An 18,851-nucleotide genomic window follows, 5' to 3' on the forward strand; every position below is an offset into this window, starting at 1 on the left:
TGAACCAAGTCAGAGAGTACATAGTTAACTTTTCCATGGCAAAAAGCCCAAGGATTGGTGATGAGCCACTCGATATAAGTATTCATAAACTCAGCCGGGCATGGTGGCTCACGCCTATAATCCCAGCACTCTGGGAGGCTGAGGCGGGCAGATCACGAGGTCAGGAGATAGAGACCATCCTGGCTAACATGGTGAAATCCCGTCTCTACTAAAAACAACAACAAAAAAATTAGCCAGGTGTCGTGGTGGGGGCCTGTAGTCCCAGCGACTCGAGAGGCTGAGGCAGGAGAATGGCGTGAACCCGGGAGGCGGAGCTTGCAGTGAGCCGAGATTGCACCACTGCACTCCAGCCTGGGCGACAGAGCCAGACTCCCTCTCAGAAAAATATAAGAGGCCCGGCGCGGTGTCTCATGCCTGTAATCCCAGCACTTTGGGAGGCTGAGGCGGGTGGATCGCCTGAGGTCAGGAGTTCGAGGCTAGCCTGGCCAACATGGTGAAACCCCATCTCTACTAAGAATACAAAAATTAGCTGGGCATGGTGGCGCAATCCTGTAATCCCAGCTACTCGGGAGGCTGAGGCAGGAGAATCACTTGAACCCGGGAGGCGGAGGTTGCAGTGAGCCGAGATCGTGCCATTGCACTCCAGCCTGGGCTACAAGAGCGAAACTCTGTCTCAAAAAAACAAAAATAAATAAATAAAAAATAAAAATAAAAGAGAATTCATAAACTCGCCAGGCACAGTGGCTGACACTTGTGATCCCAGCATTTTGGGAGGCCAAGGAAGGAGGATTGCTTGACTTCAGGAGTTTGAGACCACTCTGGGCAGTATAGGCAGACTTCATCTCTACCAAAAAAAAAAAAAAAAATTAAAAAAGTAGTTAGGGTTGGTGGTGAATTCATGTAGTCCTAGCTACTCAGGAGGCTGAGTGGGAGGATTGCTTGAGGTCAGGAGACAAGAGGCTGCAGTGAGGCATGATCATGCCACTGCACTCCAGCTTGGGCAACAAAATAAGACCCTGTCTCAAAACAACAACAAGAACAAGAACAAACACACAGAATTCATAAACTCTTATTTTTGAGGTGACCAGCTCTGTGGATCTGGATATCCTTCACGCTAGGCATTTGAAACTGGGGCTAATGCTGTGTGGGTTTACTTTAGGTTATTATAGTGTACTTAAAAACATTTATTGATGAGAGATTACACATATAAACACAAATATTTCAAGTGTATACTGTAATGCCAGAACTCTGGGAGGCCAAAGCAGAAGAATCACTTGAACCCAGGAGTTCAAGACCAGCCTGGGCAGCATAGGGAGATTCCATCTCTACCAAAAAAAAAGAAAAAAAAAGAAAAAAAGAAAAAAGAAATTAGCCAGGCATGGTGGCTTGAGACTGTAGTCCCAGCTACTCAGGAAGCTGAGGTGGAAGGATCATTTGAGTCCAGGAGGTCAAGGCTGCTGTGAGCCATGATCACACCACCGCACTCCAGCCTGGGTGAAAAAGTGAGAACCTGTCTCAAAAATAAAAATAAATAAAAATTTAAAAAGTGTACTCTTTGATGAGTTTTGACATATATCTATCACAATGAAGATAATAAACATCCTTCACTCCTTTTCCTTGTGGCTCTTTGTAATCTATACCTGTCTCCATCTCTATCTACAGTTGTGATGGATAATTTTGTTTAAAGCTGCCTGGGCTAAGGGATGCCCAGATAGCTGGTAAAACATTATTTCTGGGTGTGTCTGTGACAGTGTTTCCAGAAGAGCTTAGCATTTGACTTGGTAGACTGCATAAAGAAGATCACTTTCATTAATGTGGGTGAGCATCATCCCATCCATTGAGGGCCTGGATAGAAAAAAGGCAGAAGGGTGAATCTGCTACTCTTTGAACTGGGACGTCTATCTTCTCCTGCCCTCAGACATCAGTGTTCCCGGTTTTGGGCCTTTGGTCTTGCACGAGGGCTTAGGCTATCACTTCCTTTGGTTGTCAGGCCTTCAGACTCACTCTGAATTAAACCACTGGCTTTCCTAGTTTTCCAGTTTGCAGATGAAAGATTGTGTGATTCTTGGCCTCCATAATCATGTGAGCCAATTCCTAGAATCTATCTATCTATCTATCATCTATCTATCTATCTATCATCATCTATCTAATCTATCCACCCATCCATCCACCACCCACCTACCTATCTACCTACCTACCTACCTACCTACCTATCAATCATCTGTCTATCCATCCATCCTATTGGCTCTGTTTCTCTGGAGAATCCTAATGCAACAGGCAACCACTGATCTACTTTCTGTCACTTTAGATTACTTTGCATTTTCTAAAGTTTTATGTAATTGGAATTGATAAAACTTTTGCCAATGCTGTTAGAGCTCCCCCCCACCCCCTTTTTTTTTTTTCCCCTGAGATGTAGTCTTGCTCTGTCTCCCAGTCTCCCAGGCTGGAGTGCAATGGTGGGATGTCTGATCACTGCAACCTTTGCTTCCTGGGTTCAAGCGATTCTCCTGCCTCAACTTCCCGAGTAGCTGGGATTACAGGTACCCACTACCTTGCCCGGCTAATTTTTGTATTTTTAATAGAGACGTGGTTTCACCATGTTGGCCAGGCTGGTCTCAAACTCCTGACCTCAGGTGTTACACCCGCCTCGGCCTCCCAAAATGCCGGGATTATAGGCGTGAGCCACGGTGCCCAGACTTAGGGCCTCCTCTTCTAGTTGCTTTGGCTACTTCTGGTCACATCCTCATCACACATGAGTTGTGTTGCTTTGAGGCAGAGTCTGTCTGAGGCTTGGCAAGCCCCCTTCAATCTACACCCTCCCCCACAACCCTTGCTCTAGAAGCCACTTTCCAGCCCCTTTTATTAAGTAACCTACTTGCTATGGCCTGAATGTGTCTCCCCAAAATTCATACGTTGAAATCCAATGTGAGACATTTGGGAGGTGATTAGGTCATAAGGTAGGAGTCTTCATGGACAGGATTAGTGCCCCTATAAAAGAGGCCCCAGATTGCTGCTTGCTCCTTCCACCACGTGAGGACACAGCTAGAAGGTGCTATGAACCAGGAAGTGGGCCCACACTAGACACTGAATCTGCCAGCACCTTGATCTCAGACTTTCCAGCCTCTAGAACAGTGAGAAATAAATTTGTTAGTTACAGGCTACCTAAAGTTCTTGCTATACTATTATACACCAGCCCAAATAGACCGGGACACTACTGTTCCTTTCCCTGTTTCCTAAAGCCATGAAGGACCCAGATAGGCTTACTTTATTTTTTTTCCCCTGCAGCTCACTGTGACCTTTCTAGTTTCTCTTCCTCTAACTGGATAATGAATGCCGCAGCCCCGTCCCCTGAGGGGTAGTTCTTCAGTTAGGTCCCTAAACACACATGCTGGGCTCCCTGGCAGCCAGAGAGGGCAAGTGGGGATTCAGATCCTGCCCCTTCGAGATCTCCCCATGCTAACTAGCACATTCTGCTTCTCCTATGTGTGTGTGTGTGTGTGTGTGTGTGTGTGTGTGTGTGTAACAACATGTATGTCAGAAGGATGGATAAAGTTCTTGCTATATAAAGTTGCAAAAATAGGTTTTAGCATATTTATTTTGGAAAATCAACCTGTTTTAAAGTTTTATTTTTACTGTACAAAATAGGATTAAATATAAAATGACTTTTGCTCCAAAATATCATTATTTTTGATTTACCAGTCTTCTCATGAGAGGTCCCATTAAAAAAATTACCTTAGTCTAATCTCAATAACGTCAAACTAATTCATATCTGAAATGTGTGCTATTTCATCTTTAATATCCTTAATCTCAGCTTGGACTATTGTTAAATTAGATATTTTTTCACTTAAGAAAGCAATTTCTTTCTCTCTTTGTAGTAAGTCGGTAACCAATCTCCCAATGCGTAGTGTTAAATCATTTACTAATGGTTCTAAACGGGAAAAGTCCTTCTTTAGATTATACACCTTTGGTTTTAGATCATTTGCAAAAGTCACTGTCTTCAGAACTTTGGCTCTGTCACTTTCTAAGCTTAGAAATCTATCTGTATGTTTGTCGAAGTCACTCTTAAGTTCGGTTAGCGTCTTCTTAACAGAGTTAATTCTTTGTGAATTTTCAGATGCTGTCTTTCGGAGCGTTGCTGTTCGATCAATACTGCTTGAAAGAAGATCACCTATATTTTTTACTGTATTTTTTTCTACTTTCTCTATTTTATTTTCTAGTTCTTGCACAGAATCTGTCAATGATATTACATCAGTTACTAAACCTGAAATCCGTCGTATATCTGTTTTTACACTTGTAATCTTGAGACCAACATCTTTTGCCATGGAAGTTGTACTTTGGTCTACTTTTGTAATGTCTTGAGAAAGCGTCGTCAGATTGTTGTTCAGTATATCCTGTTTTTCAGTTATCCTATTGGACCAAGTTTTTACCTCATTAATTTCTTCCTGTAGACGCTTTAGATGAGCAATTATTTGAAAAAACTTCAATTGTTCCATGATAGCTTCAGATTTCTGCCACTATAAGAAAATATAATATCACAATGATTAAATGCATTAGAAGCTTACCATTTAAAATTCATCTTAAATTTTATATTTCTTTTTAATTTAATTTTATTTTTTTTTGAGACAGAGGCTTGTTCTGTTACCCAGGATGGAGTGCAGTGGCATGATCTTGGCTCACTGAAACCTCCACCTCCTGGGTTCAAGCGATTTTCCTGACTCAGCCTCCCAAGTAGCTGGGATTATAGGCACCCGCCCCCACCTCAGCTAACTTTTTTTGTATTTTTAGTAGAGATGGGTTTTCACCATGTTGGACAGGCTGGTCTCGATCTCCTGACCTCTGGTTATCTGCCCACCTCGGCCTCCTAAATCCATGCCTGGGATTACAGGCGTGAGCCACCACGCCCTGCCTTATGTTATTTTTTAACTACACTTTACTGTTCTTCTGGAAAGCATATGGTAAAAGACGACTTCAAAAGTAAGAGAATTTAGAACAATGTAAGTGAATTACTAATGAATAAGAAGGAAACATTAAGAAAATTTCATGAAATGTCACTGGAAATTACATTTTTTACATTATAATATTTTCACAATTGGTCTTCTGTACAGTAATAAAATGAGCTACATGAGACAGTGATGTGGTTTTTCAGTTGCTGGAGAAGGGAAAAGGAAGTTTCTTCCAGTTGAGCTTTGCTAGGTGAGACAAGGCAACATAAGTTCTTTTTTATTTCAGCTTTATTAAGGTATAATTGACAAATTAAAATTGTATATATTTATTGTGTACAATGTAATATTTTGATATACATATCTACGCACATATTGTGAATGATTAAATCAAGCTAATGAACATATCTATCACCTCATGTATTTTTTTTTGTAGTAAGAATATTTAAGATCTACTCTCCTAGAAATTCTCTCTTTTTTTTGGAGATGGAAGTCTCACTCACTCTGTACCCAGGCTGGAATGCAATGGCCCCATCTCTGCTGACTGCAACCTCTACCTCCTGGGTTCAAGTGATTCTCCTGCCTCAGTCTCCAGAGTAGATGGTACCACAGTTGTGTGCCACCACGCCTGGCTAATTGTTGTTTAGTAGTGACAGGGTTTCACCATGTTGACTACGCTGGTCTGAAACTCCTAATCTCAAGTGATTCGCCTGCCTCGGCCTCCCAAAGTGCTAAGATTATAAGGCATGAGCCATCGCGCCCGGCCTCTTAGCAATTTTCAAGTATATATTATTATTATTTACAGTCATCATACTATACAATAGATCTCCAGAACTTATTCATCCTGTTTAACTGAAACTTTGTATTCTTTAATCAACATCTCTCAATTGTCCTACCCTGTCCCCTCCAATCCCTCGTAACCATTCTACTCTGTACTTCTATGAGTCTGACTTTTTTAGATTCCACATATAATTGAGATCATGCAGTATTTGTCTTTCTGTGCCTGGTTCATTCCACTTAGCATAATATCATTTAGGTTCATCCATGTAGTCACAAATAACAGGATTTCCTTCTTTTTAAAGGGAGAACCGCATTTTGTGTGTGTGCGTGTGTGTTATTTATCATTCATCTGTTGATTGACACTTAGGTTGATTCTACATATCTTGGCTATTGGGAGTAATGCTGCAATGAATATGGGAGTGCAGAAAACTCCTTGACATACTGATTCATTTCTTTTGGATATATATCCAGAAGTGGGATTGCTGGATCATATGATTATTCTTAGTTTTTTTTTTTTTGAGGAACCTCCACACTGTTTTCCATAATGGCTATACTTTCCCACTCACAGTGTACAGTGGTTCCCTTTTCTCCACATTCTCACCAACACTTGTTATCTTTTGTCTTTTTGATAATAAATATTCTAACAGGTGTGAGTTGATATCTCATTGTGGTTTTAATTTTTCATTTCCCTGATAATTAGTGATGTTGAGCATTTTTTTCCATATACGTGTTGGCCATTACTATGTCTTCTTTTGAGAAATGTCTATTCATGTCCATAGCCCATTGTTTAATTGGGTTTTTTTTTGCTATTGAGTTCCTTATATATTTTGGATATTAAGCCATTCTCAGATTTATGGTTCATGAGTATTTTCTCCCATTCTATAGGTTGTCTCTTCACTCTGTTGACTGTTTCCTTTTCTGTACAGAAGCTTTTTAGTTTGACACAATCATATTTATCTATTTTTGCTTTTGTTGCTTGTTCTTTTCAGGTTCTATTCAAAAAAATCTTTGCCAAGACTAATGTCAAGAAGCTTTTTCCTCATGTTTTCTTCCAGCAGTTTTCAATTTCTGGTGTTACATTTAAGTCTTTAATTCATTTTGAATTGGTTTTTGTATATGGTTTGATATAAGGGTCCAGTTTCATTCTTCTGCATAGGATATCCAGTTTTCTCAACAGCATTTATTAAAGAGATGTCCTTTCCCTATTGTGTGTTCTTGGCAACTTGGATGAGAATCATTTGAACATACACTTGTAGAAGTATTTCTGGGCTCTCTATTCTGTTCCATTAGTCTATGTTTTTTTTTTTAAATGCTAGTATCACGCTGTTTGGATTACTACAGCTTTGTAATATATTTTGAGATCGGGTAGTGTGATGTCTCCAGCTTTGTTCTTTTTGCTTAAGATTGCTTTGGCTATTTGGGGTCTAAGGCAACTGCAAATAAGTTATAGCAAATGCTAGAATGAAGGGACCAATGTCCAAGACTATATGTCTAAGCTTTATTGGCCTGTAACTTTTATAAACAGTTTTCTGGCCTATCTAACTATCCATGAGACCTTGAATAATTCAAATTCTCAAGTTCCTAGTATGTTGTTAGGCATGCAAAATATGTGGAACATAAAGATGAGTATAACTCGAGTTGTGGCCTCAACTTAGTTTAGTAGAGAAGACAGATAAGTAAAAGAAAAGAATTTCCAAGGTTCTAAAATTCTGATTCCAAATGCAGCTGTTTTTCAACTTTTGTATGTTTCAATGTCATCCTTCTTCCCCACTATACATTATGAACTGAAAGCTCTTAAATTGTCACCTTGATTTAACTTGGACACATTAACTGATAAACATTTGGAGCCACCCAAGTGTCTGGCAACATCTTGAGTTGTTATTTTTGTTGTTGTTTGTGGTGATGGTCCTGTGTCTGTGCACACACACGTGCGTGCCTATATAGCAGTGTTGGGGAGTTGAGTATTTTATCGAACTTTAAATATTTGACATTTTATTGCATCGTGCTATCAGTTAATAAAATGAAGAAGGGAAAATTACATAGCGATAAGATGGGTAGATCTCATAAACCACACAAAGTTGGATAAAGTCGTACAATTAAAACAAAGATGGAAATCAGGTAAGACTATTTAGCTTCAATCAGAAGATTAGCCTATGGACTGTGTGCTCAATTATGAAGAAAAATAAATTAAGAAACAAATGTAAAATGGCTAGAAATACATTGCTAATGCGTATGCCCAAAGACAGATATACAGTAATTACTCTGGAAAAAGAATCCCATTTATAATGTGTGAGTCAATCATTTGACTTTTGCATATTTAACTTTCAGCTTGTTTTCTAGGAAAGTACTATGTTGTAAAGTAGGAAATTATAACTTTCTATTAATAACCAAAACTAGTTTGATTTGACAGCATATACTGTACTATAGTATGTGCTAGTATGATCAAGAACAGTCTCTGCTTTTAGGGAGTTTGTAGTTTAGTTTGGGACACAGAATGTCGATAAATGTGTTACTTAAAATTCAGAAAAGAAGAAATAAAAAAGCTTGAGTCCAGGAATTTGACGCTGTAGTGTGCTATGATTGCGCCTATGAATACCAACTGTGCTCTAGCCTGGGCACATAGCAAGACCCCCATCTCTAAAACAAAAAAATTGAAATAAAAATTTATAAAAACAAATAATCAGACTGTAAAACATTTTTACAAAATTAAATATGCAGTTTAATCTAAAGATATCTTTTTTCTAAAATAATTGTGTATTTCTTCAATGTTTTCTTATCAATTATCTTTCTTAAAAAAAAAAATTGAGGCCAGGCGCGGTGGCTCACGCCTGTAATCCCAGCACTTTGGGAGGCCGAGGTGGGCGGATCACAAGGTCAGGAGATCGAGACCATCCTGGCTAATGCAGTGAAACCCTGTCTCTACTAAAAATACAAAAAATTAGCCGGGCGTAGTGGTGGGCGCCTGTAGTCCCAGCTACTCAGGAGGCTGAGGCAGGAGAATGGCGTGAACCCCGGAGGCGGAGCTTGCAGTGAGCCGAGATTGTGCCACTGCACTCCAGCCTGGGCAACAGAGCCAGACTCTGTCTCAAAAAAAAAAAAAAATTTGAGATGGGGGTCTCACTATGCTGCCCAGGCTGGTCTTGAACTCCTGGCTCAAGTGATCCTCCCAAAGTGCTGGGATTACAGGCGTGAGCCACCACACCTAGCTTGAATTATCTTTCTTAAATTGTATTTGGATTACTTGGCTAATGCCAATCTTTTGAGATTATTTTGGTTATCATACATTTAGTTTTACTTAACATAAATAAAAATGAATTATGCTCAGAATATTATTTATTAACTTATTCTTAGAAGGATCAGATTATTAGGAAGAAGCTGTTAGTAAACCTCTTTGTTTCACTTGGTTGTTTATAATAGCAATCTATCATGAACTTCTATTGATCTTTATGAAAATATAAGCTCAATACAGTGTGGTAATAGTCTACAGATTGTTGTATTAAATTATTTTAAAAATTACTTCGGGTTTGGTTAACCTATTTGCCTAGGATGGATAGAAAGAAGAGTTAGAGTCTATCAGTAGCTGAAAACAGCACATCAGTGAAGGCTGGGGATGGTGGCTCACGCCCGTAATCCCAGCACTTTGTGAGGCGGGGTGGATGGGTCACTTGAGCTCAGGAGTTCAAGACCAGCCTGGGCAACATGGTGAAACTCCATCTCTACAAAAATTACAAAAATAGCCGGGCTGAGCTGGGAGGATGGCTTGATCCTGGGAGGCAGAGGTTGCAGTGAGCTGAGATCATGCCACTGCACTCCAGTCTGGGCAACAGAACCAGACCCTTTCTCAGAAAAAAAAAAAAAAAAAAAAAAAAAAGTACATCAGTGATTTGATTATTTATTTATTTATTTATTTATTTATGAGATGGAGTCTCACTCTATTGCCCAGGCTGGAGTGCAGTGGTGCAATCTCTGCTCACTGCAACCTCTGCCGCCCGAGTTCAAGTGATTCTCCGGCCTCAGCCTCCCAAGTAGCTGGGATTACAGGCATGCACCACCACACCTGGCTAAGTTTTCTATTTTTTTTTTTTTTTTTTTTTTTAGTAGAGACGGGGTTTCACCATGTTGCGAACTCCTGCCCTCAAGTAATCCGCCCACCTCAGACTCCCAAAGTGCTGGGATTACAGGCATGAGCCACTGTCCCCGGCCAGAATATTTATTAAATTCCTATCATATATTCAAGGTATGAGGTTAGATGCTGTCCTGTAATGTTAAACATTGCCTGGATCTACAAGCACAGCAACATGGTTCAAGAATATGATTTCTAGGTCCAATCTGCTTTCTAAAAACTTGCTAAAGGATTTTTTTTTTTTTGAGACGGAGTCTTGCTCTGTCGCCCAGGCTGGAGTGTAGTGGCGCCATCTCAGCTCACTGCAACCCCTGCCTCCTGGGTTCAAGAGATTCTCCTGCCTCAGCCTCCCAAGTAGCTGGGATTACAGACGCTCACCACCACGCTCACCTAATTTTGTATTTTTAGTAGAGACACAGGTTTCTCCATGTTGGCCAGGATGGTCTCGATCTCCTGACCTCGTGATCCACCCACCTCAGCCTCCCAAAGTGCTGAAATTACAGGCGTGGGCCACTGCACCCAGCTAGGATCTTTGAATTCTATTAAAGGACCTGGAAATTTTATTGATCTGTATAATTTAAAACCATTTAGATCAGGCGCAGTGGCTCACACCTGTTATCCCAGCACTTTGGGAGGCCAAGGACGGAGGATCCGTTGAGGCCAGGAGTTTGAGACCAGCCTGGGCAACATAGAGAGACCCTCATCTCTACTTTTTTTTATATTAAAAAAAAGGGTAAATAAGTAAATAAAACCACTTAAAGCCAGAAGGCATCTTAGGGATTATTGATATAATTCTCTCCTTTTACTATTTAAAACTAAGCCCTAGTGGCCGGGCATGGTGGCTCACACCTGTAATCCCAGCACTTTGGGAGGCCGAGGTGGGCGGATCACCTGAGGTCAGGAGTTCAAGACCAGCCTAGCCAACATGGTGAAACCCCATCTCTACTAAAAATACAAAAAATGAGCCGGGTGTGGTGACAGGCACCTGTAATCCCAGGTACTTGGGAGGCTGAGGCAGGAGAATTGCTTAAACCCAGGAGGTGGAGGTTGTAGTGAACCAAGATTGTGCCACTGCACTCCAGCCTGGGCGACACAGCAAGACTTTGTCTCAAAAAACAAAACAAAACAAAACAAAACAAAAAAAACCTAAGCCCTAAAATAAAGTGCCCAGAATATGCAGTGGCAAAACCTATTAATAGATTAGAGGAGTACAGCCTAGGACTCTTCAGCACTGCTTTTTCCTCTTCTCCAACATTTATTCATTTATTGATTCCTTCTTATGCTCAAAGGCCAAACAATTTTAGAGCACAGCTACAGCTTTTGAGGGACTGAGTCTGGTTTAATGGCAACATGGTAGAGAACACATTTGACTCAATTATTGCTTTTTGAGTTATCGAGATAGTTCTACTAGCAGCAGATTTGTTGTGATTTTTCTCCCCTAGTTGAACAGTAGCAGGCTCCATGGTGTAGTGAGATGTCCTTGGCCTCTGGAATTGAACAGACCTAGGTCTACAGTGTGACTGCAAGATTCCCAATGTTCCTAAGTCTCCATTTCCTTATTTGTAAAATGGGTCTAATAGCTAGCAAAGGTGTAGTAAGGATTAGTGATAATGACTGGCACAAGGTAGGTAATCAATATATAGAGCTGTTATGATGACGATAATGAAGGCTGGACGCGGTGGCTCATGTCTGTAATCCCAGCACTTTGGGAGGCCGAGGTAGACGGATCACGAGGTCAAGAGATCGAGACCATCCTGGCCAACATGGAGAAACCTCATCTCTACTAAAAATACAAAAATTAGCTGGGCATGGTGGCACATGCCTGTAGTCTCAGCTACTCGGGAGGCTGAGGCAGGAGAACCGCTTGAACCCGGGAGGTGGAGGTTGCAGTGAGCTGAGATCGCACCACTGCACTCCAGCCTGGGGACAGAGTGAGACTCCATCTTAAAAAAAAAAAAAAAAAGGAATGATGATGATGAATGTACATCTCCTAGAAATGCTTGACATACGTGTGGGTATGTCATTTTAACAGGTGCTGAAGTGTTAGTTCTCTCCTCTCCTGCTGTGTAAAGGTGGGGTGGAGTATTTTGATTTGTATTAAATTAGTAGTTTATAGGCTGGATATGGTGGCTTACACCTCTAATCCCAGCATTTTGGGAAGTCCAGATGGGAGAACTGCTTCAGCCCAGGAGTTTGAGACCAGCCTGGGCAACATAATGAGACTGTTTCTACAAAAAAATAAAATTAGCTTGGCATGGCGGTGTGCACCTGTAGTCCCAGCAATCAGAGGAGCTGAGATGGGAGGATCCCTTGGGCCCAGGAAGTTGGAAGCTGCAGTGAGCTGTGATCACGCCACTACACTCCAGCCTGGGTGACAGAGTGAGACCCTGTCCCAAAATTAATTAATTAATAGCTTATAAATTGAAATGAGCAGGTGCTAGGAAAATTTGTAGAGCTTTTGTCAACTGTGCAAATATGGGGTAAATCTACAAAGGATTTTTTTTTTTTCTTATTGAGTTTGGTAAATTTTCAGCATCATTATTGTGTAATGGCATCATATCAAAATTTGAACAAAGTTATAGATTCATACAAAGGTCTACAATTAGGTTGAGAAGAAAAATACTACTACTAATTTTGCATCTTATGGGTTTTTCTATGAAGCCACACAGGCTAATAAATCAAGATTTTTGGTTATAAAATATACAAGTATAATTAGTCATTAGTTTCTGATCATTAAGCAAAATTTAAGGCAATATTACATTTAAAAATTATATATTCAAAAGTTTAAAAATAATTAGGTGCTTGTATTGTAAAAGTGATTTATTCCTGTTAACATTAAAAAAATTGATCCAGTACTTTTACTTTTTTTTTTGAGATGGAGTCTCACTCTGTTGCCAGGCTGTAGTGCAATGGCGTGATTTTGGCTCACTGCAACCTCTGCCTCCCGGTTCAAGCGATTCTCCTGCCTCAGCCTCCCGAGTAGTTGGGATTACAGGCACCTGCTACCATGCCCGGCTAATTTTGTATTTTTAGGAGAGACGGGGTTTCACCATATTGGCCAGGCTGGTCTTGAACTCCTGACCTCAGGTGATCTGCCCACCTAGGCCTCCCAAAGTGCTGGGATTACAGGGGTGAGCCACTGCGCCCAGCTGATCCAGTACTGTTATGCTTTTGAGATAGGGTCTTGCTCTGTCACCCAGGCTGGGAATGCAATGGTGCAGGTCACTGCAACCTTGAACACCTGGGCTCAGCCTCCTGCGTCGCTAGGACTACAGGGATGCGCTTTTTTTTGACTTTTAGTAGACATGAAGTCTCGCCATGTTATCCAGGCTGGTCTTGAACTCCTGAGCTCAAGCGATCCTCCCACCTCAGCTTCCCAGAGTGTTGGAATTATAGGAGTGAGCCATTGTGCCTGGCCTTACTCCTCCTTACACTTTTTTTTTTTTTTTTTTTGTAGGGACGAGGTCTCACTATGTTACCCAGGCTGTCTCAAACTCCTGGGCTTAAGCCACTCTGCCTCAGCCTCCCAAAGTATTGGGATTACAAGTATGAGGCACCGTGCCTGGCCACTTTATAAGAAATTAATTGACATAAAATTTATTATCAGTAACAAAGATACAAAAATGTGTTTTAAGATATTGGTAATTTTCCCTAAAGAAAAGACTAACAATGTAATTTAATATTTGATACACAGGAAAGTTTTTGAAATTTTAAGCATCTGTGTTAAATAAATGAATGGAAGAAAGAGAGAAAGACAAATTAAGTACATCTAAATCTCTCTAATAATTTCTTAATAGGAAAACCTCTTCGTAAATACAGGATATATCTATCTAGATATCTATACATACATACAAACGCATATATACTTTAATAGTTTTCTCAGGTTATACTTGTAGAAGTGCAGTTTTTTTCCTTTCCCTTGTGTCATTATAGAGAACAGTAGCCACCTTGTTTCCATTTACTTTCAGTAACCATTACCATGGTATATATAAGTTCATAATAACCTCATATTAAATGTGGTGATCGGTGAGAAAAAAATATTTAAACGTAAAGGATATAAGATAAGAGATCACATTTGCCTTGACAGGATGGAGGTTAAAACAACAAAGTTCCAGCTTACTTTATAATCTATTTTATTAGCATTAAAATAAAAGTAAACAAATAGAATTTTGTCAGTGCACGCAAATAAGAGACATTCAGAAGTCAAGAAGTGTAATTTTCAGACTGCAAAAATTAATGCTATGCCCCTTAATAACAGAACTCTCCAGGCTTATTTTCATGATTCACGCTGTCTACCACAGGCCCTCCTAACTCCAGTGGAGAAGGAGTTTGGGGGTTCTCCAAAAACTTGCAAATTTACATATTAAAACTACTTGACCACAACTACCTTTTTGTAACTGACTGCTTTCAAGTTCTTTGTGTTTAATTCCATCAAAAACTGCATTATAAAACTGGTAAGGTTATTGACAAAGAAACAAGAACAAACTTCCATATTGCAGTTGACTACATTATATAATTTCAAATAAAATAAAATCAATTCATAAAACAAATTTAGTGGTGTGGTTTGGGAAATCTTTAAAATGACGTATTTTTAACTATCATAGTTATTATCATAATTAATTATCACAGTTATGTTACTTTTCCCTCAAAACAGGCCACAGGCTTATTTTTATTTATTTATTTATTTATTGAGACGGAGTCTCGCTTTGCCACTCAGGCTGGAGTGCAGTGGCGCGATCTCGGCTCACTGCAAGCTCTGCCTCCCGGGTTCACACCATTCTCCTGCCTCAGCCTCCTGAGTAGCTGGGACTACAGGCACCCACCACCACGCCCGGCTAATTTTTGTATTTTTTAGTAGCGACAGGGTTTCACCCTGTTAGCCAGATGGTCTTGATCTCCTGACTTCATGATCTGCCCACCTCGGCCTCCCAAAGTGCTAGGATTACAGGTGTGAGCCACTGCGCCTGGTCTATTTAAGTAAACCATCTAGAGACCATGGATCTAGCAAACTCATGTCTAACACAGTTGGAACCTAAAACCCAGGTATATATATTTCAAAGACTTATATACACATAATTCCTAAGAAAGGCCTTATGTAAGAACATACTTACTCTGATTTTAAAAGTCTTACAAGTATCTGTAACACAGTTTAGAACCTTAACAAAAGCTAAAATGTTTCCCAGGCTTTAGAGTTTTCAGAAAGTGCATATTAATTCATAGCAAAGGCACCAGGCTCTCCCTCAGGCATGTTATCTTTTATTTTACACAAAATTCCCATGAACTTGGTTGTGTGGATTCTTAACCTACAGTGAATTACCTAAGAAAGTGAACTGGCTGAGGCAGGCACATTACCAACCAACCTGACAGTAAGATCAGGTGACAGAAAAGGTATGAGACATAGGCTTGAAAATGGCAAATTGGGGTCATTTAGTGAAGTGGTAAATACCCTTCATTAGCCCCTGGAGACATCAATATATGTGGGTACAATATAACAGGTGAAATTAATGATGATGTCCATTAATGCTTTAAAAAACATTAAAAATATTAAGTATCTTGTTTTAAAAGTAGAGAAATATTTTTAAAGAACTATTTCTATTTCAAATAGTTACAATGAAGTAAGTTTTAGTGCTTAAAAAGATAAGCTTTGATTATGTGGATAATCCATTTGTGTGGACATCTCATTTATTTTCCAATAATGTAGGATAAGATGAGGCATATCAAAGTAACTCAAAATCAATGGACGAATCAATTTATGTATAATGATATGGTTCATCAGAATAAATGTCATGAATTTAAAAATCACCACCAATTCCTTTATTTTCTATATTATATTCTTTTAAAGTTCCCTTTTCTCCTGTACTTGAGTATGCTATAAAATCATGAACTTTTTCTTTTAGAATATCCAGTTCATTTTGCATCTTTAATATGCTATTATCATACTGAATTCCTTCAAGGGTTTTCTGCATCTCCATTATTTCAGACACTGCTTTCAGCATATCATCTTCCATATTAAACATCTGCATAGTCAAGTCTTCCATTTTCTTTTCTGTTTCTATCAGATCCTGAGAGACTCTGAGAACAGAGTGAACAGCACTTTCAATTGTTGGCAAATGTGTCTTGCATTCTTCAACTTTGGGTTCGTAGTCGGAAAGTTTATTAGTCAGATCTTCATCTCTGGCAAAGAGGGCATGCTGTTCCTCTTCTAACTTTTCAACTGCCTTTGTATCAGAGCCTAGCTGCTCCTCTACTCGCAGGAGATCTTCTTCTTCTTGTCTTTTTACTGTTCTAATATTTCTTAGTGTGCTATCTTCCAAATCTTTTAGCCGTTCAGTGAGCAATTTTATTTCCTGCTCAGCTGAGTTAATTTGGACAGTTACTTGAGAATGTATATGTTTTGCTTCTGATTTGAAAATGTCTGTATTAATGTTCATTTCTTCTAGGCTTCTCTTCCAGAAATCCGTAATATTCTGAAATTTCTCATTAAGGCTTTGCATCCTTTGAGTGAGCACCTCTTCATTATTTTGAATGTCATGCATGATATCTTGGAGGTTGGATACTTCCTGCTCAAACTGGGTCATCAAAGACATGGATGATGTAGCTTCCTGCAGGATGCTTTCAGTAGACTCAAGCTGCATTTATAACACAAAACAATTCCCAAGGCTACTTAATAATTTTCATATTAGAGAAACACACTTTAACAATCAGGAGCATAACACATGCCACGTTAAAATTCTGAAGATGTCTAAAATATCCAAGTATATCAGAATCAGACTGACAAAGATATTTATTACATTAATAGTTTTCACAAATACGTTAACCCTGCATTGTTTTATTTATTTATTTTTTAGACGGAATCTCGCCCTGTCACCCAGGATGGAGTGCAGTGGAGCAATCTCAGCTCACTGCAACCTCCGCCTCCCAGGTTCAACGTATTCTCTTGCCTCAGCTTCCTGAGTAGCTGGGATTACAGGTACGCGCCATTATGCCTAGCTAATTTTTGTATTTTTCGTAGAGATGGGGTTTCACCATGCTGGCCAGGCTGGTCTTGAACTGTTGACCTTTAGTGATCCGTCTGCCTCGGCCTCCCAAAGTACTAGAATTACAGGCGAGAGCTGCCGCGCCTGGCCAGCACTATGTTAAAAAAAAAAAAAAAATACACCTGAACACATAATCCTAGATATTTCAGCATTTCTATGGAAGCATATACAAGAGAAAAGTAATGTTACAGGGCCTGAAATAGATGCAATTTCCTCCTTTTAACTCTAATGGTAAGTAACTTTGATGTCAGTTTTCTTTTTTTTTTTTTTGAGACGGAGTCTCGCTCTGTCGCCCAGGCTGGAGTGCAGTGGCGTGATCTCGGCTCACTGCAAGCTCCGCCTCCCGGGTTCAAGCCATTCTCCTGCCTCAGCCTCCTGAGTAGCTGGGACTACAGGCGCCCGCCACCACACCCGGCTAATTTTTTGTATTTTTAGTAGAGACGGGGTTTCACCGTGTTAGCGAGGATGGTCTCGATCCCCTGACCTCGTGATCCGCCCACCTCAGCCTCCCAAAGTGCTGGGATTACAGGCGTGAGCCACCGCGCCCAGCCCTCGATGTCATTTTTATGGTTTTTTGGCTTTTTAGAAACTGCAACTTTGTATAAAATTTGATATCTTTCCTAAAATCCTATAATTCTGGAAGGGTTTCTGCCAAAAAATTTTTTTGACCAACCTCTTGCAGAGAAAGTACTAGAATCAGGTCTTACAGATACAAAGGCAACAATGAATTAAAAAACAGTTTAGTGAGACAAGTCAAATTGAATGGTAAAGTGTTTTAAGTATTTGTAAATTATGCTAAGCCTCTGGCACCTCCTAATCTGTATCTGGAATATAGAAGGCCAAGTCATTGACCTCTTTTAGTCTACACTTAGATAACAGCTTTAGAGACTACAGGAAGGCCTAGAAATAATCATTAATTTATTATGTGCTTGCAGCATTATGCTGAAGACATAATACTGAACAAGATACAAAATACTGCCCTTAAGCAGCTTTGTTTAATCGACGAGAAAGACAAGTGTATATGCACTATGACAGGTGAAGAGCTATGGAAGCACTCAGGTGGAGACCCAACCTAGACTTCAGTGATGAAGGAAAGTATTTTAGAAAAAGTAATATCTAATATCTGCTTCCAGTTGCTAGCTCTCTAAATTAGCCTACACACTACTACTAGACTAAGCTTTTAAAAACTGGTATGCCTGTCATGGTACACTGTTACAAAACCTTTGATGTTTCCTAATACTTCTAGGATAAAGTCTCAAATTCTCTAACCTCTCCCTATGCTATCCTCCTCTCCTCTTTATTTAGTTACATTGTCCTTACTTCAAGGCTCAGACCGGATCTCAGCTCCTCAGAGCAGCATTTCTTCCATAGCCCTAGCCCTGACAACCTGAATTCCTGTAGCACCTATTACACATATATTTGCCACATATTTGCCACTTAGCACATACAATTCAAAAATTTTGAGGGTTCACTCTGTGCCAGCCTTGTGTGAGACAGTGGAGACAAATACAGCATAGTCCTTGATTTCACAATTTGATTGGGAGACAGTGTTTAGATCTTCCACATCATATATTCTAGAGTCCCAACAAGATCTACTGAGTACCCTGTGTGAGGTAGTTCCATTATCAGGTACTAGGGAAATGGAGATAAAAGATGCAGTGTATGCTCTAAAGAGGAGTAAAGGAGATAAACTAGCAACCAAAAAAATCACAGTAGATTATAAGTAGTGTCACAAAAGAATTAGCACAGGGGGCAATGGATGCTTTGAGGAGAGATAAAAAGTTAGGAGGGCAATGCGAAAAGGCCTGGAAGTGACTCCAAAATTGGAATCATTAACAGACTGATTGATGAATTAGCAGGGTGAAGATGTGAAAGCTTCTAAATTTCAAAGGAGAAGAGACCATGTCTTATGCCTCTGTGTAATCCCTACATCTCAGAGTACAAAGAATATGTTTGTTGATGCTTAGGAAG

At 39.9% G+C, this 18,851-nt stretch overlaps 1 protein-coding gene across 3 annotated transcripts in view; it reads right to left on the reverse strand.

Moving 5' to 3' along the window:
* Positions 1 to 3,577: 3,577 nt before the first annotated feature.
* Positions 3,578 to 18,851, reverse strand: part of IKBIP (IKBKB interacting protein) — a 31,271-nt gene continuing 15,997 nt past the window's right edge. For 2 of the 3 annotated variants that reach the window (XM_034934326.3, XM_057299511.2), the window contains one exon: positions 3,578 to 4,514. In XM_034934326.3, coding sequence (XP_034790217.3) covers positions 3,759 to 4,514 — 756 coding nt within the window. In that variant the 3' untranslated portion in view covers positions 3,578 to 3,758. Of the gene's footprint in view, positions 4,515 to 13,959; positions 16,473 to 18,851 lie in introns of those variants that run through there. The other variant, XM_008958049.5, reaches the window with a different exon arrangement.

This window comes from Pan paniscus, chromosome 10, assembly GCF_029289425.2.
Source record: "Pan paniscus chromosome 10, NHGRI_mPanPan1-v2.0_pri, whole genome shotgun sequence".
Lineage (NCBI taxonomy): Eukaryota > Metazoa > Chordata > Mammalia > Primates > Hominidae > Pan > Pan paniscus.